Source organism: Loxodonta africana, chromosome 3 (assembly GCF_030014295.1).
Source record: "Loxodonta africana isolate mLoxAfr1 chromosome 3, mLoxAfr1.hap2, whole genome shotgun sequence".
In the NCBI taxonomy this organism is placed as follows: domain Eukaryota; kingdom Metazoa; phylum Chordata; class Mammalia; order Proboscidea; family Elephantidae; genus Loxodonta; species Loxodonta africana.
The window spans coordinates 12,125,117-12,152,583 of NC_087344.1; the positions used below are offsets into that span (position 1 = coordinate 12,125,117).

General features: G+C 60.8%; 5 protein-coding genes across 6 annotated transcripts; 4 read left to right on the plus strand and 1 right to left on the minus strand.

Annotated features, from left to right (window-relative positions):
• Positions 1–876: 876 nt before the first annotated feature.
• LRRC8E (leucine rich repeat containing 8 VRAC subunit E) lies at positions 877–5,856 on the plus strand. The gene is made up of 2 exons (XM_003421280.4): positions 877–1,149; positions 1,668–5,856. The coding sequence occupies exons 1-2, from the start codon at positions 1,012–1,014 to the stop codon at positions 3,912–3,914; spliced, it is 2,385 nt and encodes a 794-aa protein (XP_003421328.2). The 5' UTR covers positions 877–1,011; the 3' UTR covers positions 3,915–5,856.
• Positions 5,857–7,166: 1,310 nt separating this feature from the next.
• Positions 7,167–14,744, plus strand: MAP2K7 (mitogen-activated protein kinase kinase 7). 2 transcript variants are annotated; one of them, XM_064280499.1, is made up of 12 exons: positions 7,167–7,358; positions 9,256–9,303; positions 12,062–12,203; positions 12,326–12,392; positions 12,515–12,628; positions 12,706–12,825; positions 13,041–13,148; positions 13,225–13,404; positions 13,488–13,568; positions 13,685–13,827; positions 14,436–14,481; positions 14,597–14,744. In XM_064280499.1, exons 1-12 carry the CDS (start codon positions 7,235–7,237, stop codon positions 14,729–14,731), a joined length of 1,308 nt encoding a protein of 435 aa, XP_064136569.1. In that variant the 5' UTR covers positions 7,167–7,234; the 3' UTR covers positions 14,732–14,744. The 2 variants fall into 2 exon arrangements, with proteins under 2 accessions (XP_064136569.1, XP_064136570.1); XM_064280500.1 differs by lacking the exon at positions 9,256–9,303.
• Positions 14,745–17,486: 2,742 nt separating this feature from the next.
• TGFBR3L (transforming growth factor beta receptor 3 like) lies at positions 17,487–20,815 on the plus strand. The gene is made up of 7 exons (XM_064280502.1): positions 17,487–17,558; positions 18,529–18,665; positions 18,739–19,041; positions 19,602–19,728; positions 19,832–19,996; positions 20,169–20,241; positions 20,712–20,815. Exons 1-6 carry the CDS (start codon positions 17,489–17,491, stop codon positions 20,234–20,236), a joined length of 870 nt encoding a protein of 289 aa, XP_064136572.1. The 5' UTR covers positions 17,487–17,488; the 3' UTR covers positions 20,237–20,241; positions 20,712–20,815.
• A 1,536-nt stretch (positions 20,816–22,351) lies between these two features.
• On the plus strand, positions 22,352–25,273 carry SNAPC2 (small nuclear RNA activating complex polypeptide 2). The gene is made up of 5 exons (XM_003421281.4): positions 22,352–22,549; positions 23,466–23,576; positions 23,730–23,798; positions 23,990–24,296; positions 24,381–25,273. Exons 1-5 carry the CDS (start codon positions 22,367–22,369, stop codon positions 24,710–24,712), a joined length of 1,002 nt encoding a protein of 333 aa, XP_003421329.1. The 5' UTR covers positions 22,352–22,366; the 3' UTR covers positions 24,713–25,273.
• Positions 25,266–27,400, minus strand: CTXN1 (cortexin 1). The gene has a single exon (XM_023540498.2). The coding sequence runs from the start codon at positions 27,398–27,400 to the stop codon at positions 27,152–27,154; it is 249 nt and encodes an 82-aa protein (XP_023396266.1). The 3' UTR covers positions 25,266–27,151.
• Between the last annotated feature and the right edge of the window lie 67 nt (positions 27,401–27,467).

Consider the following 27,467-nt stretch of genomic DNA (forward strand, 5'->3'; position numbering starts at 1 on the left):
AGGCATGTGCCCGCCCCCTTGCATGCCAATCCCTGTACTCACGTGGGAGCCCCTGCAGGGGTGGATTAAAGGCCCCTCTCCCACCTCCATTCCCTACCCAGGAGCCATCCCAAGGCCTTCAGGGAACATGGGGGAACTGGCCAAGGTGGGGGACAGGGGGCACCTTCCTGGAAGATGGGTGGGAGGCCTGAGAGAACTAGCCCAGGGGAGGGTCTCCAGCTGGTGCCGAGGGTGCTGTCCCAGCTTGTGGCTCTCACCCCTGTAGGATAGACAGAGTGGGCCAGGCTGCCCAGGGGCCTGGCTCCCCAGGGCCTGGCTTTCTTCCATTTTCAGATCCTCCGCCCCCTGCTCCTGCCCTCCGAGTGCCCAGGTCTCTGTTTTCTACCTCAGATTCTGGGCTCCGGCCACTCTAGAAACCCTCGTGCCCTGTCCCCCCACCCCTAAGGCTGACCAGCACTCAGTGTGGCCACTCCCTGCCCTTGGGGCCCCCGTAACCAGAGCCTGAATCCAGCCGGCTTTTCCGGTTGGAGGTTGGAGGTGGTGCCCACAGCCCAGTGCCCCTGAAGGTGGGCCGTCCTAGACCGGTCCCAGCCCACACCCCGGAAGTCCCGGACCTCAGGACGCTCCCAGGTCCCGGGCAGGTGAGAGCCGGGGCTGGCAGCCGGGACAGGGATTCTTAAGTCAGGGGGCACCTGAGGGAGACCTCGGGGCCAAGAGGGGGATGCCTGGGTTCCAGGAGAGGGCCCCACTGGGAAGCTGGGAGGCAGTGGTCCTGCAGCCCCTCTGGGCTCTGAGAGGGCCAGTGAGTCAAACGGGGGCAGGGTGCAGGGAGCAGGAGACTGATGAGAACAGGAGCTGAGTGGCCAGGGGAGAAGGTATCTCCTGTGAGGAGCGCGTCCTGTGAGATTTGGGCAGGGTGGAGGGTGGACTGGGAGCAGAGGCCTGTGTCTGGCTCTTGTGGAGACCCTTCTTTACAGCCTCTGTGTGTCCCTCTCGTCTCCCATAGGCAGGATGATCCCGGTGGCCGAGTTCAAGCAGTTCACGGAGCAGCAGCCGGCATTCAAGGTGCTCAAACCCTGGTGGGACGTGCTGGCTGAGTACATCACCGTGGCCATGCTCATGATCGGGGTCTTCGGCTGCACCCTCCAGGTGAGGGGCGGGGCCGGTGAGTCTGGGGGCGGGGCAGGGGGCGGGGCCGGAGTCTGAGAGGTGGGACCTGGATGGGTGGGGCCCGAGTCTGAGGGGCAGGACTGAAGTCTGAAGGGGGGTGGGGGGAAGGGTCTAGGCCGAGTCTGAAAGGATGTGGCTTAAAGGGCGGGGCCGAGTCGGAGGAGCGCCTGTCTAGGAAGCGGAAATCAGAGCTTGACTTGCAGGCCAGTCCTGATCTCTTACCATTCCCACCCCCACTAGTGGCATCGCCAATGTTCAATCCCTATGGCATGTTACCTATACAATAAAAAAAAAAACAAAAAAAACACGGTTTTATCTCTGAGATCTAGAAAGGACTGAAGTTACGCCTTCGTTTTTCAGACAGACTGATGCTCAGAGCAACTCCTCCAAGGTCCCAGCCAGCTGGGACAGTCGGGGTGGGGACCTCCCCACCCTCAGCCAGCTCCCCTGGCCTTGCCAGCCCTCTCATCCGGCCTCGCCCCTCTCCCCGTCCCCAGGTGACACAGGACAAGATCATCTGTCTGCCCAGTCACGAACCCCGGGAGAACTCATCCGATGCCCCGTGCCAGCAGCTGCTGCCTCGGGGGGTATCTGAGCAGATGGGGGGCCTGCGGGAGGTGAGCGGCCTCAAGAACAACCTGGACCTGCAGCAGTACAGCTTCATCAACCAGCTCTGCTATGAGACTGCCCTGCACTGGTATGCCAAGTACTTTCCCTACCTGGTCATCATCCACACACTCATCTTCATGGTCTGTACCAGCTTCTGGTTCAAGTTCCCTGGCACCAGCTCCAAGATTGAGCACTTCATCTCCATCCTGGGCAAGTGCTTTGACTCACCTTGGACCACACGGGCTCTGTCCGAGGTCTCCGGGGAGAACCATAAGGGCCTTGCTCCTGGACGGGCAGTGGTGGTGGCAGCCGCTGCCGGGGCAGGGTCGGGCAAGGCAGGTGAGGGCGAGAAGGAGAAGATGCTGGCGGAGCCTGAGAAGGTGGTGACAGAGCCACCGGCCGTCACCCTCCTGGACAAGAAAGAGGGTGAGCAGGCCAAGGCCCTGTTTGAGAAGGTCAGGAAGTTCCGTGTGCACGTGGAAGAGGGTGATATCCTGTACACCATGTATATCCGGCAGACAGTGCTCAAAGTGTGCAAGTTCTTGGCCATCCTGGTCTACAACCTCATCTACGTGGGGAAGATCAGCTTCCTGGTGGCCTGCAGAGTGGAGACCTCAGAGGTCACGGGCTATGCCAGCTTCTGTTGCAACCACACCAAGGCGCACCTCTTCTCCAAGCTGGCATTCTGCTACATCTCCTTCGTTTGCGTCTACGGCCTCACCTGCCTCTACACACTCTACTGGCTCTTCCACCGGCCCCTCAAGGAGTACTCATTCCGTTCAGTGCGGGAGGAGACAGGCATGGGTGACATTCCTGATGTCAAGAACGACTTCGCCTTCATGCTGCACCTCATTGACCAGTACGACTCGCTCTACTCCAAGCGCTTCGCTGTCTTTCTGTCTGAGGTCAGCGAGAGCCGCCTCAAGCAGCTTAACCTCAACCATGAGTGGACACCTGAGAAGCTGCGGCAGAAGCTGCAGCGCAACGCCCGCGGCCAGCTGGAGCTGGGCTTATGCATGCTGCCTGGGCTGCCAGACACTGTCTTCGAGCTCAGCGAGCTGGAGGCCCTCCGGCTGGAGGCCATCTGTGACGTCACCTTCCCGCCGGGCCTCTCACAGCTGGTGCATCTGCAGGAGCTCAGCCTGCTGCACTCGCCCGCCAGGCTGCCCTTCTCCTTGCAGGTCTTCTTGCGGGACCGGCTCAAGGTGATCCGCGTCAAGTGCGAGGAGCTGCGTGAGGTGCCTCTCTGGGTGTTTGGGCTGCGTGGGCTGGAGGAGCTGCACCTGGAGGGGCTTTTCCCCCCAGAGCTGGCCCGAGCAGCCACCCTGGAGAGCCTGCGAGAGCTGAAGCAGCTCAAGGTGCTGTCCCTTCGGAGCAATGCCGGGAAAGTGCCGGCCAGTGTGACCGACGTGGCTGGCCATCTGCAGCGGCTCAGCCTGCACAACGACGGTGCCCGCCTGCTGGCCCTCAATAGCCTTAAGAAGCTGGCAGTGCTGCGGGAGCTGGAGCTGGTGGCCTGTGGGCTCGAGCGCATCCCACATGCCGTCTTCAGCCTTGGGGCACTGCAGGAGCTGGACCTAAAGGACAACCACCTGCGCTCCATCGAGGAGATTCTCAGCTTCCAGCACTGCCGCAAGCTGGTCACGCTCAGGCTATGGCACAACCAGATCGCCTACGTCCCCGAGCACGTGCGCAAACTCCGGAGCCTCGAGCAGCTCTACCTCAGCCACAACAAGCTGGAGACCCTGCCCACCCAGCTGGGCCTGTGCTCCGGCCTCCGCCTGTTGGACATCTCCCACAACGGACTGCGCACCCTGCCGCCTGAGCTGGGCCTCCTCCAGAGCCTGCAGCACCTGGCACTTTCCTACAACGCCCTGGAGGTCTTGCCCGACGAGATCTTCTTTTGCCGCAAGCTGCGGACATTGCTTCTGGGCTACAACCGCCTAAGTCAGCTGTCGCCCCATGTGGGGGCGCTCAGGGCCCTCAGCCGCCTGGAGCTCAAGGGCAACAGGCTGGAGACGCTTCCTGAGGAGCTGGGCAACTGTGGGGGGCTCAAGAAGGCGGGGCTCCTGGTGGAGAACACCCTTTACGAGGGCCTGCCAGCTGAAGTTCGAGAAAAGATGGAGGAGGAATGAGGGGGTGATGCCAGGGTGGGACATGTTGAGGTGGCGGGAGGTTTTGGGCTGCTGCCGCCCTACAATCTCTGCCATTGTCGTCAAGGGAATTGGCCATGTGAGGCCAGATCAGGAGAGGAGGGGCCAGCATGTTAGCCTTGTGGAGCCTAGAGAAGCTCCTGGGACTGGTTTGTCTGGGGAGAGACAGGAGGCTGGGGATTTGGGGTAGAACCCCATCTGCAGGGATTAACCTAGTCATGAGAGTCCCAGACCCAAACCTCACCTAGTATTTGCCCCACCCTGGGCCAGATCTGTTGCCCTTCCACCTCCCAACAACCCAGCTCAATTAGTGCCTCTATGGGGGAGGGGGAACATCCCAATGGGATTTCCAACCCCCTCTCCCGAACAAACCAGTGTATTTCTGGGGTTCTCTCCCAAGGAGGGGACACAGAGAGAAGGGACCAGCTTCCCAACTTTGATGCCAAACCAAAAAAATCCAAACCTGTTCCACTGAGTTGATTCCGACGCACTGCAACTCCATGCCTTACAGAGTAGAACTGCTCCATAGGGTTTTCTTTGCTGTAATCTTTTCAGAAGCAGATCGCAAGGCCTTTCTTCCACAGTGCTGCTGGGTGGGTTCTAACCACCAGCCTTTTGGCTAATAGTCGAGCGCTTGTTTGCACCACCGAGACCTTACTTTGACGCCAATCCCTTATTTATCAGTTGTTCGCTCTTATGGACACATAAACTCAGAACAACGGCTCTCATATTTGGCTATGCAAAACCAACTGGGAAGCTACTGCAAAGCAGAACATCCCAGGCCCTAACTCTGAGAGACTGTGACTCAGGAGGTGTGGGTGGGGGCCAGGAACTTGCTGGTTAACAAGCATCCCATGTAATTCCGATGCAGGTAGGTGGTCCTAGGACTCTGTTGAGAAATGCTTGCCTAAAGGGTAGAGACCTGAATGTCCAGAGCAGGGATTCTGAATTCTTTTTTAAGTCCTAGGCCTTTTGGGAATCTGATGAAAGCTAGGTACCTCTTTCCTCAGGAAAGTGTTCACGTATGGGCAAAATTCTGCAGACACAGGCAGGCAATAGATCTCCAAAGGGCTATGCATGGACTTCCTGAGGTCAGGGGACCCTAGGTTAAGGACACCTGCTGTGCAGACTAGTTTCTGAAGATTCGTTTACCGGTTGTTATCAACGCCATTCCCGTTCATGGCAACCCCGTGTGTGTCAGAGTAGAACTGTGTGCATAGGGTTTTCAATGGCTGGTTTTTCAGAAGTAGATCACCAGGCCTTTCTCCTGAGGCAACTCTGGGTAGACTCAAACTACCAACCTTTCAGTTACCAAACAAGCACATTAACCCTTTGCACCACCCAGGGACTGAGGACCAAAACCAAAACCCATTGCCATCCTGGCAACCCCATGCGTTACAGAGTGGAACTGCTCCATAGGGTTTTCTTGCCTGTAATCTTTATGGAAGCAGATTGCCAGGCTTTTCTTCCATGGTGCCACTGGGTGGGTTTGAACTGCCAACCTTTAGGTTATTAATTGAGTCCAAACTATTTGTACTACCCAGGGACTCCTTTCTGAAGACAGACAGGAACTATGTCTTTTGAATGTTCCCTGTGTAAGGGAGCATATATCAGCGTGTGCTCAATAAAGAATACTAATGATGAGAACTCTAATTCTGATCTCTTATGTCCACTTGTGTTCTTATGTAAGCCTTCTAGCTCCCCAGACCAATTCCACGGCAAGTGGCGACTGTCGTGTGCCAGAATCAAAGGTGTGAGTCTAGGAGGGGGCTCAGAAGACAGGAAAACAGAGAGCTTAGCTAATCAAAAGGAGAAATTAGGTGGCATCTTCTGCCTAGATTTTTTTTCTGGAGAACTCCTTTTGCTCTACTGCCCATTTATTCTCCTGACTCCACACTTTTGTGTCTGCTTCATCCATAAGGCATCACTGGAGTGACATCCACTAGTCATCACTTGCCCAGGCTGGACCAGGTGTGGGCAGAGCACTTGGCCCCCGACCCTTATCTCAGGTGGGCTTGGCCACCTCCCAGGTGTTCAAGGTTCCAGCCTCCTCCTGGCAACTAAGAGCAGAGGTAAGCTGCCTTCTGAAGATACAGGGGTGGTTCCAGATGGAGACATTCTCCCAGCACCCTTGCTGTTGTTAGCTGCTGTCAAGTCGGCCCTCGACTCATGGCACTCTGCGCACAACACAACAAAATGCTGCCTGGTCCTGAATCATCCCCATGATCTGCTGCAGACTGGACCACTGTGATCTATAGGGTTTTCACTGATTCTCAGGTAGCTAGCCAGGCCTTTCTTCCTAGTCTGTCTTAGTCTGGAAGCTCGACCAATAGATGGTGACCATGCATGAGGTGCATCGGTTGGGAATCAAACCGGGCCTCCCACATGGGAGGTGAGAATTCTACCACTGAACCACCACGGCCCTCTAGGAACCCTGAAGACCAACTAAAGTAGCTGCTTAGGCTGGAAGGGGAGGAGAGGTGGCCACCAGCCAAAGGCGCCTAAACCCAGAGTTCTGCAGACTGCCCAGGAGCCGGGCTCACATTCCGGGGGAGCGGGCGGATGGGGAGGAATGTCAAGGTCTCACCGGGTCTGAGAACTCGCTGGCCTTGACCTTGGCCCAGTTGCCGAGGTCAAGGGTCACGCCACGGGATTCCGAGGGCCCCACAGTTTGTTGGGACTGGCTGATGTGGAAATGCTCCCCACAGGTGCCTAATTGTGGTTAGGCGGTGGCACCCCGCTGCGAGACGAGGGCAGGGACGCAATTAAGCCTAACAGGGATCCTAACGAAGCACTATCTAGCCGAAGAAGGCAATTCTGAAAGGGCGCGGGTGTCAGAGAGGGCCAGGCCGGGAAGAGCGAAGCGGAGAAAAAACACACAGCCGCAACCACCACCAGTCGCTGCGGCCAAACAGGGACGCCGGTAATGTGCATGCGCAGGGGAAGCCACGCGCGTGACCCCGTTTCCCTTTCTGTACGCGTGCGCGCCGCTTTCCCCGCCCACCTCTCGCTGAAGAAAGATGATTCCCTGCACAGCGCCTCTTGCCGGAGCACTAGGGAACTCGCGCATGTGCATAACCGTGGGGATTTGCACTTTCCCAGACGCGAACTCTAGGTGGCGACATCCCTCCGGCTCGGAGCACGCGGAAGTTCGTGCGCGGAAAGGGCGGGTGCGCGTCGCGGACATGCGCCGTGCCGGACAAGACGGCGGCTCGGCTGGGTCATCCCGGCGCAGGCGCAGTGCGGTGTTTGTCTGCCGGACTTGACGGGCGGCCGGGCGGTGTGCGGCGGCGGCGGGGAAGATGGCGGCGTCCTCCCTGGAGCAGAAGCTGTCCCGCCTGGAAGCGAAGCTGAAGCAGGAGAACCGCGAGGCCCGGCGGAGGATCGACCTCAACCTGGATATCAGCCCCCAGCGGCCCAGGCCCAGTAAGCACAGCGGCGTGGGGGAGGGGGCGGGCGGGGCGGGGCGCGCGCCGCGGGAGGCCCCGCCCCCGCCTCCAGGCCCCGCCCCCGCTTCCGGGGAGCTCGCGCTCCGCCTCTTCTCCGACCCCCGCTGTCGGCTCTCCGGGAGAGGGTCACGGTGACCCGGGGGGTGTGGGGCTGGCGGGGACCCCGACGCAGGGCTGCCCCTCGCGCCCGGGCGAGCTTCCCCCGGCCTGGGAACCTAGTTACCCGGTCCCAGGTGAGATCTCCGCACCTGATGACCTGTCCATCACCGTGATTCTCGGAGCCTACTCTGAGCCGGGTTCCCTCTACTCCACGCGACCAGGTCCTCCCACAAACACCCTCGTCCCTTATGACCAGACGATTCTCCTCCAACCATCTCAGTGACTGTGTGAAGACGACCACCACCGGCACCCCCCCAGCACCGTCCCCAGCCTGGAATCTTGTCATCCAGACTACTTACAGACACACACACACCTGGCTTGGAAACACCTGAGGTCACTTGACCACATATAACTTGTCTATCTATCTGACCAGAGAATTCACACATTCTCCTGTGGCTGTGTCTAGTGGTTCCTTCTCCCCAGCCTGGGACCTTGTTGTCTGGGCTCAGTAGACAGCCCTCCGCCACACACCCTACCGACATACCCTGGGCCCAGAGTCACTGTAATCCCCTCCAGGCCCCCTCATGTCTCTTTTGACCAGTGTCACCCACACTGTCTTGACCATGTGGTCACTTTGTCTAGTTCCTCCAGAAATATACACCCAATGCTCAGCCTAAGTGACTTTGTCACTTGGGCTAAAGCAACTATTCCCTTTTCCCTCCCCAATCACACACACCTGGCTTGGAGTCACCTGTAGTCATTATGTTATATGTTTGTCTTCACACATATGCATTTTCTTTTTGATCTTGCCATCACAGTGCCCACCGCCCTGGCATCTTGTCACCAGGTGTCAACAGTGGCCTCCTCCCCGCCCCAACGTATGCATACCTGGCCTGGAGCCCCATGACCACAATCTAGTCTCCTTGTTATGTCCCACAGAACCCTCCCTCCACTCCCCCCCCGACAAATTCTCTCAACCGGAAGGAATCTGACTTCTCCCGTCCCCGCCCCCTAGCCTTATTATCTTTTCTAACTTTCTGGACCCAGCAAATTGCCCTCCTTTAGGTTCACTATGAGTCGAAATCGACGGCAGCGGGTTTGGTTTTGGTTTATATCTCCCGTGACTTGCGGACGTTGTTATCTATCATGGGCCTTGTAGTATAGATACCTCCCTGTAAGGTCATTTCCTGATACCCCCCCATATCTGAGCGCCCTGCTCACTCCCTGCTCACCCAGCCTGATCCCCCCTATATCCCCGTGCTGGGTATACTCCCCATCTCCCTCTCTGACCTGAGTTGGCCTGCGGTCCTTAATGGGGAATCTCTTTGACCCCCGTGGGGTGGGAGTGCTGGGGTTAAGCTCTGCCTAGGCCAGGAAGCCAGGCTAGGACATGGAGGGGGGTCCTTGCTGGACTCTGCAGTGCTGCCTCTCTGTCCCCAGCGTGGATGAGGCAGGGCTGGGTAGGGGCCTGGGGTGCCTTAAGGGGTGGCTAACCCAGCAGACCCTGCCCCAGGAGCAGAGCGAGGCTGTGGCAGGCAGGCCCCAAGGAGCCCCCTCCAGGAGGAGCCCCCTCCAGGTGTCTGTGTCTATGTGCGCTCCATCCCACCCTCCCATCTCTGTCGGTTTCTACCCATCTCTGCAGTTTGGTGTCTCACACTCCCCCTACCCCCACCCCCTGCTCATTTATGATTTGATTTCTTTTCTTTTGGACAAATCGGTTGTTTCTGTTGTGATTTATTGTGGTGTTGTTTTTTTTCTTCCTTTTCCCCATCCAGTTATTGTGATCACTCTAAGCCCTGCTCCTGCCCCGTCCCAACGAGCAGGTACCGGCCTTTTTATCATTGCCGCTTGGATCTCTGCACCATTGACCTAACGCTGCCCCGGCTGCAGAATGCCGTGCCTCCTGCCCCGTGCCCGTGCTCTGTGCGTGCGCGTGTTCCCTCCTCCCACGCCCACTCTCACCTCCTCTCTCCTCCACATTCACGCGCGGGCCCTGCTGGCCTCTTCCTCTCTGCCCTCTCACCTTCTGCTCCTCCCTGCCTCCTTGGGCTCAGGTGTGGACTCCCTGGAGGAAGAGTGAACGCTCCCCAAGTGGAGTCTCACGGGGGTCACGCACGTGCGTGTGTGTGTACACGTGCGTGTGTATGTGAGTGAGTGAGAGTTGGCGCAGGCGAGTGGCTGTGAATATTCCATGTACTTCAACAATTCCGTAAAGGTTGAGTACCTTACTGTGTGCTGTGCCCTGTTCTGGCTGCTGGGAACCCAGCAGTGGACAAAACAGACCAGATTCCTCTCTGTGTGGTGCTGACACTCCAGGTGGAGGCACCCAGTGACCAGGGAGCTATCACCCATTACCTGTTAGGGACAGCTTTAGAAGGCCACGAGCACCTTGGAGAGAAAACATAGAGCTGGGAAGGGGCCTTGGCAGTGGGGGGTCCGGGAGCCTCTTGAGAAGGCGGGGAGGGACCAGCCCTGCCGAGGCCTCCCAAACCCTGCTTGGGACATGGGTGTGTGTACGCATACGTGTACTGGATGGTCTGTGTTGGGAGAGAGACTAGGGCGAAGGGTCTGGCCTTGTGGGTCACTGTGTGCCTGTGGGGGGAGGCTGGCTGTGTTGGTGACTCTGGCGTCTCCTCTGCCCATCTGCACGTGGCCGGGGTTTGTGCCCTGTCCCAGTGTGTGCATGCATGTGTGTGTGCGTGTGTGCATACGTGTGTCAGGGCCCACCTGCCAACTCTCACTCCTGTGCTCATTCTCTCTCCCTCTCCATTCACCTGCTTGCTCTTACTCCACCCTCCTGCCCTGCTGTGTGGCCCATCACCACCTCTGTGATCTTGTCTCAGGGCCTTTGTGTGTCTCTCCAGCTCCCCTGACTGGCCCCCCTTAAGTCCTCACTGTGCTTCAGAGTCCCCAGGAGCCCTTTCCCTGGGCTCTGGGGCAACCCTCAGGGGGCCTGGTGGACTGTTCAAGGGAGAGGACTGACAGGACTTGGTGAGGTGTGGAGAGGGTTGGGGTGTGGCCCTCAACACCCAGAGAGCCGATGGTGCAGGTAGAAAAGGGCCAAATCCACACCCCCGTCAGTGTCTTCCTCTAGAGCACCCAGGGCTTGGGAGTGGGGAACACAGAGGGCCCTCAGGAGCCCCGGAAGGTTGTTGAGCTAGAGAAGGAGGGGCTGAGTCCAGCCACAGTTGGGAGCTGAGCAGAGCTGGAGCAGGGGACATCATGTGGCAGGTGTTGGCCAGCCACATCCCCTGGGGCCCAGAGCCCTTCCTGTGCTCCTGCCTGGCCCCAGCAGTCCCTGTATCCCTCAGGCCTGCAGGGCAGACTCAGGTACAGGTCCCCTCCCTCTAGCTGAGGTCAGGGTCCCCACTGCTAGCGTCTCAAGCATATTTGTCTTGACTCCTTGGTCACTTGGGCCATGTGTCCAGGTGCCTGCAGTGCCATGGGAAGAAAAAGTGGGCCACAACAGGTGGTGTAGAGAGGGGTGTGGCAGGCGGGAGAGACCCGTGGAGGGTGTTTGTAGTCGTTTTCCTTCCCCAGATGCTAAGGCCTCTGGGTCCCAGGTTCAATGAGGATCCACCCTCTAGTCCCCAGGGTTCTGGGGTCTCATGCAGCCCCCGTCCTCTATTCCATCTCCCAGTCGCCAGCCCAGCCTGGGAGGGCTCCTAGCTCCCGGGGAGCCTGCTCTCCTGGCCTGGGCACTCTCCGGCCCATTTCTGCCACATCTTCTCTGAGCAGCTGGGCCCGAGCCTTGGCTCCCGTCTGTCTGCCTTCTGCCCCATCCCGTTCCCCCATCCCCTATGCCGCCTGCCCTGGGGTGTCTGCTGCCTGCCCGCTGCCTGCCCACCTGCCTGTAGCATGCCAAGCTCTCCGCATGCAGGCTGCTGGAGGGACCAAGCCCCCTGCCTGGCCCAGCCCCACCCGCCCCCAGTCCTGTGGCCCCTGGAGGGGCAGCACCACACAGATCCCTCACTCAGGACACAGGCCTGCCCTCATGGGCCCCAGCTCTGCCAGCCAGGCCGGCAGGCTCCCAGATCAGCGTGCTGGCCGGAGAGTGGCCCCCGACCCCGGAGCAGAGACTAAACCTGGGTCCCGCGCCCACCTCACCCAGGTGGTCAGCCTGGCTCTTGTTCACAGTCGGCTCAGTGCCACTCTCAGGCCTGAGCCCTGGCTGATCCTGGCAGCGTTCCCTCCCAGCTGGTCCAGAATGTGGGCACTGAGGCCTTGGGTCTGCTTCCTGGGTGGAGGTGGGGACCAGACAGGCACTTCAGGGAGGCTGCCTGGCAAGGGACACCATCAGATCTCAGCCTCCCTGTCAGTATAAACGTGGGAATGTGCCCTCAGCCTCTGGGTGCCACCCTTCCCCCACCAGCTTTTTTTCTGTCTTTCAGGTAGAGGAGGGAAGTGGGGAGAAGGCACCCTGAGAAGGGCCCACGGGGTGGGGAGGGCAACCCCAGCCCCTCCAGCCAGCAGGGCAGGGGCCTGTTTCGGCCTTCCTGCAGGGGCCAGGGAGGGGATGGTGAGGGCCCAAGCCTGGAACTGGCAGCTAACCCTGCCCTGCCCCGGCTCTCACCCCCCCAGCCCTGCAGCTCCCGCTGGCCAACGATGGGGGCAACCGCTCACCATCATCAGAGAGCTCCCCACAGCACCCCACGCCCCCCGTCCGGCCCCGCCACATGCTGGGGCTTCCGTCCGCCTTGTACACACCCCGCAGCATGGAGAGGTGAGCTGTTGGGGCTGGGGTCAGTGTGGGGAGGGCCTCTGCCAGGGAAGGAGAGTGGTTCAACCTGAGGGGGCCACAGGTTGGCTTGGATTCCCTCCAGCACCCACTCCCTATTCCTCCAGCATTGAGATTGACCAGAAGCTGCAGGAGATTATGAAGCAGACTGGCTACCTGACCATCGGGGGCCAGGTACCCACCTTCCCTTGGCATTGTGGGGGCGGACAGGTGATGGGCATGCAGCTGGGCTGGATCCCCCCGGTGGGCACAGGCAGAGGCCCGGCAGATCCTCCAGCCCTTGCTCTCCTGGCTAGCGCTACCAGGCAGAAATCAACGACCTGGAGAACCTGGGTGAGATGGGCAGTGGCACGTGCGGCCAGGTGTGGAAGATGTGTTTCCGAAAGACAGGGCACATCATCGCCGTCAAGGTGAGCTGTGGCCCCTGCTCACTCGTGGGCCTGGCGCCCCACGGCCGGCCGCTAAGGTTTCCTGCCCTCACATGCAGCAAATGCGGCGCTCGGGGAACAAGGAGGAGAACAAACGGATCCTCATGGACCTGGACGTGGTGCTCAAGAGCCATGACTGCCCCTACATAGTGCAGTGCTTCGGGACCTTCATCACCAACGTGAGCTGCCTCACGGGTCCCACCCTGCAAGCCTCGCCCCACAGGCCAGTTCAGGGAAGCCCTGCGGTCCCAGAAGTAGCTGGACACGCCCCTCCTCAGCTCCTCCTCCTCAGCAGCCTCCGAGTGCTCTGAGACCTGTGCCACTGGGACCTGCTTCGGGGTGGGCAGATAGGTACGGGGCTCCCCGAGCCACCAAGTGTGTGCCTCCCCCACAGACCGATGTCTTTATCGCCATGGAGCTCATGGGCACGTGCGCCGAGAAGCTCAAGAAGCGGATGCAGGGCCCCATCCCAGAGCGCATCCTGGGCAAGATGACGGTGGCGGTGAGCAGCGGGGCAGGGCAGTGGCCTGGGGCCTCCCACACGCGGCACGTCACTGGCGCCCTCCCTGTCCCCGTAGATTGTGAAGGCGCTCTTCTATCTGAAGGAGAAGCACGGTGTCATCCACCGCGACGTCAAGCCCTCCAACATCCTGCTGGATGAGCGGGGCCAGATCAAGCTGTGCGATTTCGGCATCAGTGGCCGCCTCGTCGACTCCAAGGCCAAGACACGCAGCGCTGGCTGCGCCGCCTACATGGCGGTGAGTAGGGGCCGGGGTGCCCTGGGGGCAGGACAGGGGCCAGGGACAGCCTTGGATACAGCTACCCCTCCACCCACCCACAGCCCGAACGCATCGACCCCCCAGACCCCACCAAGCCGGACTATGACATCCGGGCTGACGTGTGGAGTCTCGGCATCTCGCTGGTGAGTGGGGGCCCTGCCTACACAGGCTGGGCACAGGGGCTTCTCCAGGGTGGGAGAGCAGGCAGGCACCTGTCCCTGCCACTCCAGCGTCTGTCCTCTACCCGGCTCTCTCTCAGGTGGAGCTGGCCACAGGACAGTTTCCCTACAAGAACTGCAAGACAGACTTTGAGGTCCTCACCAAAGTCCTCCAGGAAGAGCCCCCTCTCCTGCCTGGTCACATGGGCTTCTCAGGGGACTTTCAGTCCTTCGTCAAAGACTGGTGAGCACCTGCCCCAGTTCTCAGCCCCGGGGGTGAACAGAAGCCAGGGAGGCTGCAGGGTGGGCCAGGGCAGGAGGGGTTTGGAGGAGGATCGCCCAGGTAGGCGTGGGGGCTGTGGGCAGGCTGGAGCCAGTGCCCTGGGAGCCAGGAATGGGGGTGGACTGGCCTGAGGGACAGCGGGGCCCACAGGTATTTGCCATGGTGGCCCTGGTGCTGGCAGCCTGTGACGAGTAGAGATGCCCCAGGGCGAATGGGCTGTGCCCCCGGCAGCATCCTCTGAGCGCTGCCTTCACGGCAGATCCTCTGCATTCTCTTGCGGGAGCCTCACAACTTGCTGGAGGCCTGAGTACAGGTTCCTGCCCATCGCTGTTCTGCAGCCCTTGGCTCATCTTGGGAAGGGCACCTGGGGGGGCAGATCAGACAAGTGGCTTCAGGACGTATGCGGGGACACGACCCGCCTGTCAGCCCAGGCCTGTGAAGAAGCTGACCCAACGCCCGACAGACCTGGAAGAGCCCTGGCTCCCAGGGGAGGACAGTCTGAGCAGGTGGAGGTAGTCAGGCTCCTTCCAGGGCCCTCACTTCTTTCTCCATTTCTCCTCTCCCCCTAGCCTTACTAAAGATCACAGGAAGAGACCAAAGTATAATAAACTACTTGTGAGTACCGCCCCTCCTCTATCCCAGCCCTTCTCTCTCCTCACTGGTCCCTCTGGATCCCCCAGGGCCCCTGAAGGGAAGCTCCTTATACTGAGCCCACCCCTCGGGCCCGCAGGAACACAGCTTTATCAAGCACTATGAGACGCTGGAGGTGGACGTGGCGTCCTGGTTCAAGGACGTCATGGCAAAGACCGAGTCACCGCGGACTAGCGGAGTCTTGAGCCAGCACCATCTGCCCTTCTTCAGGTAGCCGCGTGGCAGTGGCCAGCCCCGCAGTGGGCCGGGGGCATGGCCACAGGCCCCCTTCCCCACCTGGCCACCCAGCTGCCCGCCAGGGGAGACCTGGGACCTGGAGGCCGCCAAGAGCTGAGGACAGAAAGTAGGGTGCACCAACCCACCCCTGACTCCCTGCCCAGCAGCTGTGGACAGATGGGCCCCCCTGGCCCCAGCCCCTCTCACCCCCGGGGCCAGCCGGCCGAGCGTCCCCCGACAGACACTGTGAACGGAAGACAGCAGGCCACGCTCAGACTTGCTATTTATTCAGTTGTAACCTCTGGGCTGGGGCGGCCCCAGAGTCTGGGAGAGAGCCGTGTCCCACAACCCCCCCCCGCCCCCGCAACTCCCTCACCCCGCTGTCCCCTTGCCTCTGTCCTGTGCACATTCTCCATGTCACCATTTCCCTCTCTCTCTCTCTCACTTCCCTCTCTGCCTCCCGGTCCCTGTGTGGTTTTTCCCCATCTCCCTCCCAGTCTCTGCCCCTCTCCTAGCCTAGGCCTGGGTTCAGCCAGCCCAGCCCCAGCGGTGCAGAGGGGGCAGTGGGGGCGGGTGCTGCCTGACCCCAGGTCCGCTGAGGTCTCTGTCATCGCCAGTGGATCGCAGCCTCACCCCAGCAAGGCGGCCTGGGCGTTGGGACTGCCGCCGAGCCAGGACTGGGTCTCTCTCTCTTTGATCTCAGGGGGTCCTTTTTGGAGTTTATTGTATTTTATTGTACTTGGTGGGGTGTTTGGGGACAGGGGGAGGAGGAGAGCTCGTTCTCATGGAGTTTGTCGGTACCTTCAGAAACTTTACCAAAGTCATGTTGAGCTGCTTGTGTGTGGCCCCCGTCCGCGCGGGCACAGTGGGTCTGGGGGCCTGGGCCACTGCCCCTTTCAGCCCTGCCTCAGAGGTGGGGTCAGGGTGCTCCTCCTCCCTAGGGGCGAGCCCTCGGGTTGGGCCAGAGTCTGGCCACAGCTTGGGGTGAGTTGAAAACCTCAGGGGGGGGCAGAGGGTGCCTGGGGGGCCGCGGCCACACAGGACGGTCTCGGGGAATGTGGACATGGGTGAGGAGAGCAGTGAGCTAGTGTGGCCAGGAGGTGGCTGGAGGGAGGTAGTAGCAAAAGTGGGGCCCAGGGAGGGGCTGAGCAGGAGGCGGGGTAGAGGGTGCACAGAGTGAACGTGGGGGTTCGAGGACGTGTGACAGGGACAGAGGTAGGAAGGCTGGAGTAAGCAGAGGCCAGGCCGCGGGGTGGGGGTGGCGGAGGCGGTTATGCCCCCAGAGTGCCCCTGAGCATCCCTCAACTCACCTGGAGCTGGCCAGCCCCTGACCCACCCTGGGGCCTGGGGCAGGAGGGCATAGGGCATCAGGGCCCAGGCCAGGTCCCACGGTGCCCCCAGTGCCCGCTGCAGTGGCAGGAGCAGGAGGGGGGTTGTCCTTTTTGTTGGTGATGCATGCAAATCAAGTGGACGACAAAACAAAATAATGAAACAAAAAAAAAGAGAAAACCCCACAAACAAAATCGAACCAACACCAAAGGTGAGGAGCCATGCGGTAGCTGACGCGATATAGGTTTAGGTATTCCTGTGTCCTCGCATCCTTACGCTCCTGTTCCCACAACGCCGCATGGTTAAGCAGTAACATAAGTCACCTTCTCTCTGCCCCCAGGGGGAAGGCTACCTTCTGGGGGTGGTCTGCCCCGGGTCCCCTTTGTGAGGGGACAGGGCCCCCAGGCCTGGCCCCCGTCCTCCCCTGCTGGGCCCTGCCACGGGGCCTTTGCCGGGTGCAGGCCGGTTGCTGGCTGGTCCCAGGGTCAGCACCGGCCTGGGGCCGAGCTGCCGAGTTTTATTTTTATTTAACTTTATTTTCTGTTTTGTGAGTGTGTGTCCTCCACTCCCCACTCCCTCTTCAGTGTTAAGCAGGAGCCCTGGGGGAGCCTCCCGCTCCTACCTCCCTGCCTCTCCCTGCGTCACCAGCCATCCCTCCTAATCCGGCAGAGGGTGGGCCGGGCGGGCAGGGGCCTGGGGGGCCCAGCTCAGCCCAGCGGCCCCCACCCCCTTCTCAGGCCACCAGTATTGCCCTGACCCTTTTTAAAACAAAATGCCCTTGTTTGTAAACCTTTAGACGCTTGAGAATAAAACCCCTCTCTTTTCCTCTACTGAGTGGTGCTGTGTGGTATAGCGTGGGCCTGGCCAGGCCTGGCAAGAAGAGTGGGAAGGGGCCCATAGCCCCTGCCTGGGGGGTGGGAGTGCCTTTGGTCATGGCAGGGTGGCCATTCCATTGAGGAGAAACGAGTAGTTGGGGTTTGTCATGACTTGCCCAATACCAAGTGCCTGAGAGGAGTGGGGGGTCCCTGGGTGGTGCAGAAGCACTCCATTAGTAACTGAAAGGTTCACAGTTCAAATCCACCCAGAGGGCTGCGCCCTTGAAGACCTATGGAGCACAGTTGTACTCTGCACACATGGGGTTGCCATGAGTCAGAATCAGCTTGTTTGGTTTTTTTTTTTTTAAATATGAGTGGACTTCCCCCACCCCCCACCCCCCATAGCCATAGCTCAGGCAGGAGAGAAGCCCTTAATCCCTGGCAGGCCTTGGCACCAGCTCCAATGTTCCCTTGGTCCATCGCCCCCGCTCCCTGCCCCCCAGCGGCCACCCAGTCAAGGCCAGGGCCACCTGCCCACCTGCTGGGCCCAGGTGCTGCCCTGGCTGCTGCCTCTGCTCCTGGTCCCACATTCTCTGACCCTGCCGCGCAGCATGCTGGGCGCCCTGCTCCTGCTGCTGGCCCTGCTCCAGGGGACCTCCACCCTGCCCAGCGAGCCGCCAGGTAGGTACAGACGGGGGCTGCTGGGCCCATCACACGCACATCCCTGGCTGCCAGTTCTCAGCCTGACCTTTCCCTCATTCTCCTTGGGAGCATGGGTGGGGGAGGGGGCCTCACCTCTGGGCCTGGTTCCTGCGTTGATATGAACCCTATACCTGCTCAAAAGCCCCTCGCACCCACAGTGAGGGGGAGGGGTGCAGTTTGGGCAAATGGTCTTAGGGTCACTGAATGTTACAGAATATCATGGGGCACCTTCGAGGACACAGTACCAGCAGGCATCTGGTTGTGAGCCCAGGCCCTTGTGTGAGTGCATGGTCACACAGGGGTTAAGGGACCCCACCCCAACTGGGGTTCCCCTTGCCTCCACCTTTGCCATCACTGTCTTCAGCCTGGCCCCTTCGACTCGGCGTCTGGAGCCGAGGAGCCTGGACAAATGGTAAAGCCCCGGATCCTGGTGGCCTGGCTGGGTTTTGTGCCCTTCAGAAGGGCTAGGGTGGGGACACCTCTCTTTTCCCCTTTGCCCTTGGTGACAGCACCTACCTCCTTTTAGAAAAGGAAGGATTGGCCAGCACCCCTCCCCCCACCCAGTATTGCACCCCTAGAGAAAACCCCACCCACCCCGGGTGACAAACTGCTCAGAAATAGGGAGCCCTCTCACCTCCCCCAGCCTGGTCCTCCACCATCAGGCACCCCTCAACCCCTTCTCCAGCCAGGAATCCCCTCACCCATTTTGCAGGTGGAAAAGCCCAGGTAGGGGAAGAGCCAGGACACAGCTTTGTGCCCACCTCCAGCTGCTGAGCAGCGGCATCCCCCGGGGTCTCCAAGGGACACAGTAACTGTCACGTTTATCGTGAACCAGTGCCGGGCTAAGCATGGCAAACCCAGCATCACAACCAAATGATTGGGCCACTTGCTTGGAGGCTCTAAGGGGCAGTGTGTCTTCCCTTGTCTATGCCACCCTCTCCCCCACAAGCACCCCCGTTCCCGGCAGCGCCTGGGCCCTGGCTGCGCCGGCCTCTCTTCAGCCTGGAGCTGTCGGACGCGGAGGACGCCTTCCCGCGTCGCGGGGGGCCGCTCGAGGTACCCGCTGACAGCCGCGTGTTCGTGCAGGTGCGGCTACGGGGGACACCCGGGGTGGATGGGTGCGGAGGAAGCCAGGCCTGATGGCGCCCCTGTTCCCCAGGCGGCCCTGGCCCGTCCCTCCCCGCGCTGGGGCCTGGCCCTGCATCGTTGCTCAGTGACACCGTCCTCACGCCCTGCCCTGGGCCCCGCCCTGGCGCTGCTGCGGGGAGGCTGTCCCGCCGATGCCTCGGTCGTCTTCCCGCCACCACCGCTCCTCGGTGCCGCCCGCCCCGCGCGCTTCAGCTTCCGCCTGCGCCCTGTCTTCAACGCCTCTGTGCAGTTCCTGCACTGCCAGCTGAGCCGCTGCCGACGCCTCCGGGGAGTCCGCCGGCCTGCGCCTCTGACGCCGGCGCAGCCATCGCCGGTGCGGGAGCACAGGGCCAGGAATCTGGGCACCCAGGCCTCTGGGGGGTGGGACGGTCTCTAGCAGCTAGGGGTTTAGGAATCTGGAGACGGGGCACTTTGGGGTCTGGGTTTAGACACTGGGCTTCTTACAGGCTGGGTGTTGGGTGCAGGGATCCCCAAGAAAACAATGGAGCTTGGCACAAGGGTCGCTAGGGGGAAAGAGGTGGACACTGGGTACATTCATGGGCAGGGCTCTGGGGTCCCTCTGGGTCTGGAAGGCTGGATGCAGGGGGCCACTGATGGGGCAAACCTCTGGGCACTAATGTTGGGCTTTGAAGAAAGTTAGATGCTGGGAGAGCAGGGATGGTGTGTCCCCCTCCCCTTGAGAAGCAGTTCGGGACTCCTCCTGGGCTGGGCTGCTTGTATATCTTAGGGGTTGGGCTCACGGTAATCCTAAGGGGGTGGATTTCCAGGGGTCTAATTTTAATGGTGACTGGTGGAGAGCTGGACGCTTGGGTCTCTCAGGCGCCTGAGTCCTGGGGCCCTGACATCCCCTTTCTTCCCTCCCGCACCCGTCAGTGTCTCCCTCAGGATGAGGCTTGCGTGGGTGCCGGCAGTGGCAGCGGTGAGAGCCCGGGCGCAGACAGCCCCCACCTGCACACACTGACGCAGCCCATCGTGGTCACCGTGCCGCGGCCGCCTCCACGTGAGCGCGCAGTCCTGCTCCGCAAAGAGGCCTGGGGCCGAGGAAGGAGGGTGGGGAGGATGTCTGGGTCCCAGGCCCCGTCTCAGGGTACCTTTCCCCACAGGTCCTCCCAAAGGTGCTCCGGGCAGGGCTGTGAGCTTCGAGCCTGCCAGGCCGGCACCGGCCCCTGCCGCCCTGGAGCCCGCGCCGGTGGTGGCTCTGGTGTTGGCAGCCTTCGTGCTGGGCGCCGCGCTGGCCACAGGGCTTGGCCTCTTCTGCGCACACTCAGGTACGAACCCCCGCTAGCCGGGACCTCAGCCCGGGCCCCAGCGATCCCAGCGGCAGGGTTGACGGCCCCCAGTCCTGCCCCCATTACATCTGCAGCAGCCTCCAGGGGGCGCCCTTACCCCGGCCCAGTGCGCCACAACCCCTACTCCTCAGCCACCGCCTCTCCCTTCCAGCGCCCCCACCTCCCGGCCCATCCCTGAGAGCGTCGCCCAGCAGCCCCCAGCCCAGGAGGCCCCAGTGAGGCAGGTAAGTGTGCGTGTGGGTGGGTGGGTGGGGTAATGTGGGAGCTTGAAGAAAGAGGTGATTATAACCCTTAATATCATTTACTCTGTGCCAGGCACTGTTTGAAGTGTTTTATGCGTATTAATTAACTTAATTCCCGTAACGACCTTCAGGTAGATACTATTATAAAGCCCATTTTATAGATGAAAAAAGGGAGGCACTCTCTGAAATGAAATCACTTGTCAAAGGTCACAACATTTGTGGAGCTAGGATTGGAACTCATGCAGTGGGTTACCTGTAGGAGACTGCCTGCTCTAGGGAGAGGGGTCCTCAAACCCTGGACAGGGCAGAGGTGAGGAGAATTCAGGAGTCAGACCCAGTTGCCACCCCTCACCCAGCTCACAGGATGACAGGGCAGGTCAATGGCTGGCTGGGAAGGAGGTGGACTTCACATTGTCCGCTCCCTCACTCAGCCTTCCTATTTCTCCCAGCAGGACTGAATCTGCTGTCCTGAGCCTTGGGCCTGATGAAACCATGACCCCTGCACTACTCGCCCTTCTTTCCTCCCACCTGGGCACAAAACAAACCTTTGAACTGACCTGCTGAGTCTTGGAGTCTGTGTGTGCTCACGTTGCGTGGGGTGGGGGGCAGGAAGGGGAGGCCCAAGAAGGGCTTGGGACCAGGAGTGGGAAGATTTAGGGCTGGGAGAGGTCGGGTCGGGGGCAGGGCTGGACTGGATGGAGGACTGCAGGCGAACCTCATACATACATACCCATACATGGGCGCACCTAGGGGCCAGAGGAGACCCAAAGGCATTTTGTCCCAAACAGAAAGTAACCCTCAACCCTACCTGCTACCCTCACACTGGTCTACCTGCCTTCTCCAAGCCTCCAAAAGCCAGGCCTTCTCTGTTCTCCACTCGCAGTGGGCAGACCCTACCCTTGCTCAGGCCTCCACCTCGTGCCTCTGCTCCAGTCTCCTTGCTCGTCTGGCCTCCACCCCGCTCCTAGATTATCCGTCTATCTCCTTAAATTCCTTCTGTCTGAGCTCCTCCTTTCCCTGGACAGGAATAAGGTGGGACTACTAGCCTCAATTTACAGATGAAGTAACCGGCTCAGGGAGACCAAATCACTTGCCCAAGGTCCCCAGGACTGTCCGACCCCATAGCCCACTCTCTTGGCCAGGACTGGCACCTTCCAGCCAAGGCCTACCCATCTGCAAAAGCAAAGCACACAGTGGTTGTTAGGTGCCATCGACCCATAGAGACCCCACGTGACAGAGCTGCCCCCACAGGGTTTTCTTGGCTGTAATCTTTATAGCCGTTGCCGTGGAGTCGATTCTGACTCATTGTGACCCTATAGTGTTTTCAGTTGTCTCACATGCATGTGAAAGCTGGGCAATGAATAAGGAAGGCGAGTTGGCGAAGAATATTGAATATACCACGGACTGCAAAAAGAACGAAGAAATCTGTCTTGGAAAAAGTCGACAGAATGCTCCTTAGAAGCAAGGATGGCGAGGCTTCCTCTCACATATTTTGGGCATGTTGTCAGGAGAGACTAGTCCCTGGAGAAGGGCATCATGCTTAGTAGAGAGTCAGAGAAAAAGAGGAAGACCCTCAACCAGATGAACTGACATAGGGGCTGCAACAATGGACTCAAGCGTAACAATTGTAAGGATGGCACAGGACCGGGTAGTGTTTCCTTTTGTTGTACACAGGGTCAGTATGAGTCGGAACCAACTCGATGGCTCCTAACAACAATCTTTATGGACGGAGATCGCCAAGTCTTTCTCCCACAGAGCCACAGGGTGGGTTCGAACGCGTTGGCAGTAAAACGCTTAACCGTTGAGCCACCAGGGTCCCTTAAAGCACACAGGAGGAGTATCACAAAAGTCCATCCAAGTTCTCAGCTCCAGTTCACACTTTAAATTGGGAATAAGGTAAAATGCGGCAGGGTCTCGTTCGCTTCAGACCCGGTTCCGGCACCAGTTTTCCCACCATTTCCCACTAGAGGCGCAGTTCCCTACTAGCCGAAAGCGCGGAGCCACGCCCCCATGTGCGCCCGCCTCTGGACGGTACTTTCTGACCCCGGCGGCCTCCGTAGCTCCGCCTCCAGGAAGGGCGTTAGCGCGCCCAGGTCGTTTGGCCAGCATGAAGCCGCCGCAGCGACAACGAGTGGCCCCCGCGCGGTACCTGGGTGTTGCGACCGGCCCCGCGGCCTGGAGCGTCCGCGAAAAGCGGCAGCTGCTGCGACTACTGCAGGCGCGGCGGGGCCAGCCGGAGCCGAACGCCGCGGAGTTAGCCCGGGGGCTGCCGGGCCGGAGCGAGGACGAGGTGAGGGGCGGGGTCGGGCGGGACGAGGGTGAGGCTCAGGGGCAGGGCAGCGGGAGCAGGCTTTGGGCATTGGTGTGTCCCGAAGTTTACGTGAGTTTGGGACGAGAGGGGCTGAGGGGCGGGTGGAGCTCGGAAGTGAAGATGGGTAGGGGTTACTACGAGGCTGGAGCGTGCGTGCGGGGGAGCGGGACGAGTTCGGGTGTAAGCCTGGGGCGGAGTTAATACGAGGCTGGGGCGGGGCTAGTGCGAGACTGCGTGCGGCCGCTGATGGGCGGGGCGAGGGCGAGGCTAAGGGGCGGGGCGAGCCCGGGAATAAGGGGGGCAGGGCTAGTGCAAGGCTGGGGGCGGAGCTAGTGCGTAGCTGGGGCGGGCATGCGTGAGCCTGAGGGGGCTGCGCGAATGCAGGCTTAGGGGCGGGACGAGTAAAGAGTGGGCGGGGCGGCGGGGCTCACAGAGGCTGAGGGGTGGGGCATGGCCAAGAAGTAGGCAGGGCACACTCGGATGAGGGGAGAAAGGCGCTGGGACACAGGCTGGGCTGAGACTGAACACCCGTTGCCATCGAGTCGATTCCGACTCATAGGAGGGGGAAGAAATGGGCAGAGTGGACGAAAGGGGCAGATAGTAGGGTGGAACTTAGCATGGGGATGGGCCCTGGCCGAGGGCAGGAGCCAGAGCAGGCCTGGGCCTGTCTTCCTGATGTAGCTGGTCTGGCGCTGGGACCCTAGCTCAAGGCCCGTCAGAGTCACGGAGCTAGCGGGAGACTAGGAAGCAGTGGGCGCCCTGGGAGTAGAGAAGGACCCGTTTGTGGGAGGGTTGGGCCTGGGAGTCACTGTGAACGGGCAACGGGGTTTGGCTTCTCTCCTCCAACCCTGGGCGTGTAGAAGGCCCATTCTGCTGCCTCATCTCTCCTCCCCAGATCCAGGACTTCCTCCAGCAGCTCAAGGGCCGTGTGGCCCGCGAGGCTATTCAGAGGTTGCATCCAGGGGGACCGCTGGGTCGACGGCGCCAGACCCCGGCCCCCATAGAGGTAAGGTAGCAGGGCGAGGCTCTCCAGGCCTGGCTCCCTGGGGCTTAAGTTCGGAGTTTAGGGGATAATTTGGCCAGGGGATCCCCAGGAGTGGCAGGGCTTGGGGGAACCCTGGAGGCTGCACCCTCACCTGAGCACATACCTTCCCCCCAGGTGTGGATGGATCTAGCTGAGAAGATAACAGGCCCACTGGAGGAAGGCTTGACAGCTGCCTTCTCACAGGTACAGCCTCCCCCAGGGAGCCTGGGGGTCCCAGCAGGCAGGGGGACACCTGAGTCCAAACCAGATGGACTAGCTCTGTGACCCTGGCCAGTAGCTGGACACCCTGAGCCTCAGTTTCCCAGGGGGGACTTGGTGATGTGATGCAAGTGGAGGGACTTCCCCGTGTCTGCTCTGGTGGCTGTACCCAACAGGTGCTCACCATCGCGGCCACAGAGCCCCTCAGCCTCCTGCACTCCCAGCCTTCGAAGCCCACGCAGGCCCGTGGAAAGCTGCTGCTCCTCAACACCCCCAGGTGTCAGGAGGCGTCCAACCCTGGGGTCCCTGTGCCTGACACTCCTGGAGTCCCTGAGGCCCCTGTGCCTGACACTCCTGAGGCCCCTTCCAAGCCTCCATCTGGCCCCTCCTCCAAGGAGGACTTCACCGTGGACTTTGAGAAGATCTACAAGTACTTGGCGTCCTTCTTCCGAAGTGGCCCAGGACCTGAGCTCTCTCCAGCTGGTGAGGAGTGTGGGGGTAGGGCCTTGGGGGCAGGTCTCAGGCGGCAAGCCCTGCCCCCCCTAACCTCCCTATCTCTTTTCCCAGAGTCATCCGTGGTCCTCGACCTGCTCCTGTCGCTCCCTGAGGAGCTGAGCCACCTGCCCTGCACAGCCCTTGCTGAGCACATGACTGGAGCATACCTGCGCCTGACGGCCCCCGAGCCCAGCCTGGCCAAGGAGGGCCTGGGGCCCGGGACTGAGGATATGGATGCGGGCTCCAGGGGGCACAAGGAGCCTGGCCAGGCCACCCCCCAGGTCTCTGAGAGTGCTGGGCCCAGTGAACCGAGATCGGCCTGGCAAGCAGCTGGGGTCTGCCCCCTGAACCCCTTCCTGGTACCCCTGGAGCTTCTGGGCCAGGCAGCCACCCCTGCCAAGTGAGGGCCCTGGCCCTCAGAGGACACACGTGGACATTGTGCTCCCTGGTTGTTATGAGGATCCTGTCATGGTGGAAGTTTTGGACAGCACTGGCTGGCCCTTAAGGTGCTCCATATATCTGAAGTCTCAAGAATGGAAACACAGTTGTAGAGGGGCTCCGTCACCCAACCCAGTGACGGCCTCAGAGCTGAGGGGAATGTCCAGGCGGCTGAGTACACAGAACAGAGGGTGCAGGGACTGCGCACAGGAGCAGCCCAGTCTCCCAGAACTGACAGACAAATGGTTGTGGCTGGCTTCTCCCGTTTCCCAAGCCCACGTGTGCCTCGTTTCTGGCCAGAGGTTCCAGGGGCTGGCGCTGGCCCCATAAACCCCTCTCATGTCCGCTCCTTTGTCTTGGTCCCCTTTTTAGTCCCTCTTCTGTACTTGCACCGAGCATGCCCTCAGACCACAGAAGATGCCCTCAGGTTCCAATCCTCCCCAGCTTGTGGTCCAGCACGTGCCCCCCTCCCAACTCCTCACCCCTTCTCTGGTGTCCTGTGACAGTGAATAAAGTTTTTGCCGACACTCCTTGCTTGCTTTTCCCTGAGTTAGAGGTGGGAGTGGGGACACAGATGTGCCTGGGGTCATGGCAGCTGAGGAGCGGCCCTGCCTGGAAGGAGGCCTGCAGTGGCCTCCGTTGGTCTATGAGGGGGCCTTTGGGGATGGTGGGAGTGGAGGTGGCTCTTGACAAGGACCAATTAGGAGAGAGGGCCAGGCTTGAGGGGGACAGGTGTCAGGAAGTGGTTTTCAGAATGCGTTACCTCCCATCATATGAAGAGGAGAGGCTTGGAGAGGCTTGCAGCGGCCAGATGGGAGGAGCAGGGCCCCAGCAAAGACCTCAAGTTCCTGGAAGTGCTGCCGGGCTTCCCTGCCTGGGGTGCACCCTCATCAGCCTCACCTGCCCTGTGGAGGTGGGATCAGGGCCAGTCCCCTGAATGGGGGGGAACCAAAGTTCTTCAGCAGGAACTAGGTGCACTCCCAAGGTGCCGCCCTCCCCCAAGACTGACTTGTAGTCTGAGCGCTGGTAAATTTTTTGCACACAGCCTTCTTTTTATAGAAACGCTGGTTTCCCCCACACATTGCACACGGCTCGCCGGGGGCGCACAGCATCTCCCGGTGGCACGCGTGGAGTGTGCTCTGTGGGCAGGGCCCCCGCAGCACCAGACTCACCGCTTCCAGGTGCCCACAATGGTGGTGGGCAGGGGGGAGGCAGTGCGGAGAGGTTTGCCATTGCAGGTGTGGTTCCAAAGCCAGGAGGCCAGGCCAATTCTTGGAAACAATCTTCAGAACAAGAGGAGGGCACCCCATTCTAGTAGTATCCCAGCGGGTTAAGCCCATCCCACAGCCCCTAGTACCTCCCCAGGTCAAAGAAGATCCTGCTGTGTCTGGAGCTGGGGGAAAGCGCTGAGATGGTTACACCTTCAGCCCCCCAAACCGGGGAAAAGGGTGCGGAGGCGTGGGTCTGCTGCACCCGGCAGTGGGGAAGACCATGCAGAAGCTAAACCTACTGGGATTCCCGCCTGGTTACTTTCAGGCCCTGTAGCCCTGGCCTGTAAAATGGGGATGCTAACAGGGCCTAGCTAAAGCTCTGGGTCCTGTGCAGGAAGCTCCAACTCAGCACACTGCTTACTACATAGTAAGCACTCAGTAATAACAGCTTTTATTATCATCACCGGCTCCAAGGCAGGGAGGAGTGAAAGGGGCCTGGGAGAGATAGCAGGAGGGGTCAGAGGCAGCAAGGTGGTGAGGGCCGGAGGTGGTGACCCAGGGAGGGGGCGCTGACCTGCACAGGGGCCTGGGCTGGGGGCAGGAGTCAGCCTGCCTGTGCTCATGGAGGCCAGGACGTGTCCTGAACACAGCAGCCATTGTAGCTCTCTGGGCCGAGAAGCTGGCAGGTGGCTCTATCTCTGGGGCAGGCTGGACAGGGCATATTGGTATGTGTGTGCACTCCGTGGGCTCAGGGGTGCCTGCCTGACAGGCCAGAGCCCCTGAGGGGCTCAACACTTAACGGGGGAAATGAGGACAGGGTGGAGGGGACAAGAGGGTCCCCAATACCAGGAAGAGACGTGACACTCATGCTGGTGGCAGGACATAGCAGAGCCGCCTACACACTTGGGGCCCTCCCAGCCAGGGCTCCCGATTTGGGGGCCAGCCAGGCCGGCGAGAGGTGGAGAGAGGACAGGCTAGGGCGGATAAAGGCATGAGGTGAGGCTCTGGCCTGGCCGGTAGGGGACATATGAGGAGTGCGAGGGGAAGAGCTGGACTTCCCCTAACGCCCCCTCCCCCGCTGCGGCTGGGGCTCTGGGGCGGGGTCCTGAGCGCAGTCCAGGCCAGGCGGCGCCCGGGGCGAGGCCGGTCCCAGGAGACCCAGGAGCTGAGGGCCGGCCTGGGGCACCGCCCCCTTCAGACCAGCGCGTAGTCGAACTGCCCGCGCTCGAGCGCCTCCTTGTGGTCGGTCCAGGACGAGGCGGGCATGCGGCTGTAAGGGTCGAGCAGAATGCGCACGCAGCGGACCATCAGCAGCACCAGCACCACGAGCAGGCAGAGCACGAAGGCGAACACCGTGCGCTGCTCCGCGTCCAGGCCCGCGCCCACCGGGGGCCCTGTCGACGGCGGCAGCGGCTCCGGGGACAGTGTCCACGTCGCGCTCATGGCTCACATCGCCGCGCACCCTGCGGGAAGGGAGGCCCGCCAGGTCGGAGATGAGGCGGCGCCCGCC

Bases quoted from the DNA above. Each gene is read 5' to 3' on its own strand.
- SNAPC2 (XM_003421281.4), top strand. From the start codon at position 22,367: ATGAAGCCGCCGCAGCGACAACGAGTGGCCCCCGCGCGGTACCTGGGT. The intron at 22,550-23,465 runs GTGAGGGGCGGG...TCTCCTCCCCAG, and splicing joins CGGGCCGGAGCGAGGACGAG to ATCCAGGACTTCCTCCAGCA. The intron at 24,297-24,380 runs GTGAGGAGTGTG...CTCTTTTCCCAG, and splicing joins ACCTGAGCTCTCTCCAGCTG to AGTCATCCGTGGTCCTCGAC.
- TGFBR3L (XM_064280502.1), top strand. From the start codon at position 17,489: ATGCTGGGCGCCCTGCTCCTGCTGCTGGCCCTGCTCCAGGGGACCTCC. The intron at 19,729-19,831 runs GTGAGCGCGCAG...CTTTCCCCACAG, and splicing joins CGTGCCGCGGCCGCCTCCAC to GTCCTCCCAAAGGTGCTCCG. The intron at 19,997-20,168 runs GTACGAACCCCC...TCTCCCTTCCAG, and splicing joins CCTCTTCTGCGCACACTCAG to CGCCCCCACCTCCCGGCCCA.
- MAP2K7 (XM_064280499.1), top strand. From the start codon at position 7,235: ATGGCGGCGTCCTCCCTGGAGCAGAAGCTGTCCCGCCTGGAAGCGAAG. The intron at 12,629-12,705 runs GTGAGCTGTGGC...CCTCACATGCAG, and splicing joins GGCACATCATCGCCGTCAAG to CAAATGCGGCGCTCGGGGAA. The intron at 12,826-13,040 runs GTGAGCTGCCTC...CCTCCCCCACAG, and splicing joins TCGGGACCTTCATCACCAAC to ACCGATGTCTTTATCGCCAT.
- CTXN1 (XM_023540498.2), bottom strand. From the start codon at position 27,400: ATGAGCGCGACGTGGACACTGTCCCCGGAGCCGCTGCCGCCGTCGACA.
- LRRC8E (XM_003421280.4), top strand. From the start codon at position 1,012: ATGATCCCGGTGGCCGAGTTCAAGCAGTTCACGGAGCAGCAGCCGGCA. The intron at 1,150-1,667 runs GTGAGGGGCGGG...CCCCGTCCCCAG, and splicing joins TCTTCGGCTGCACCCTCCAG to GTGACACAGGACAAGATCAT.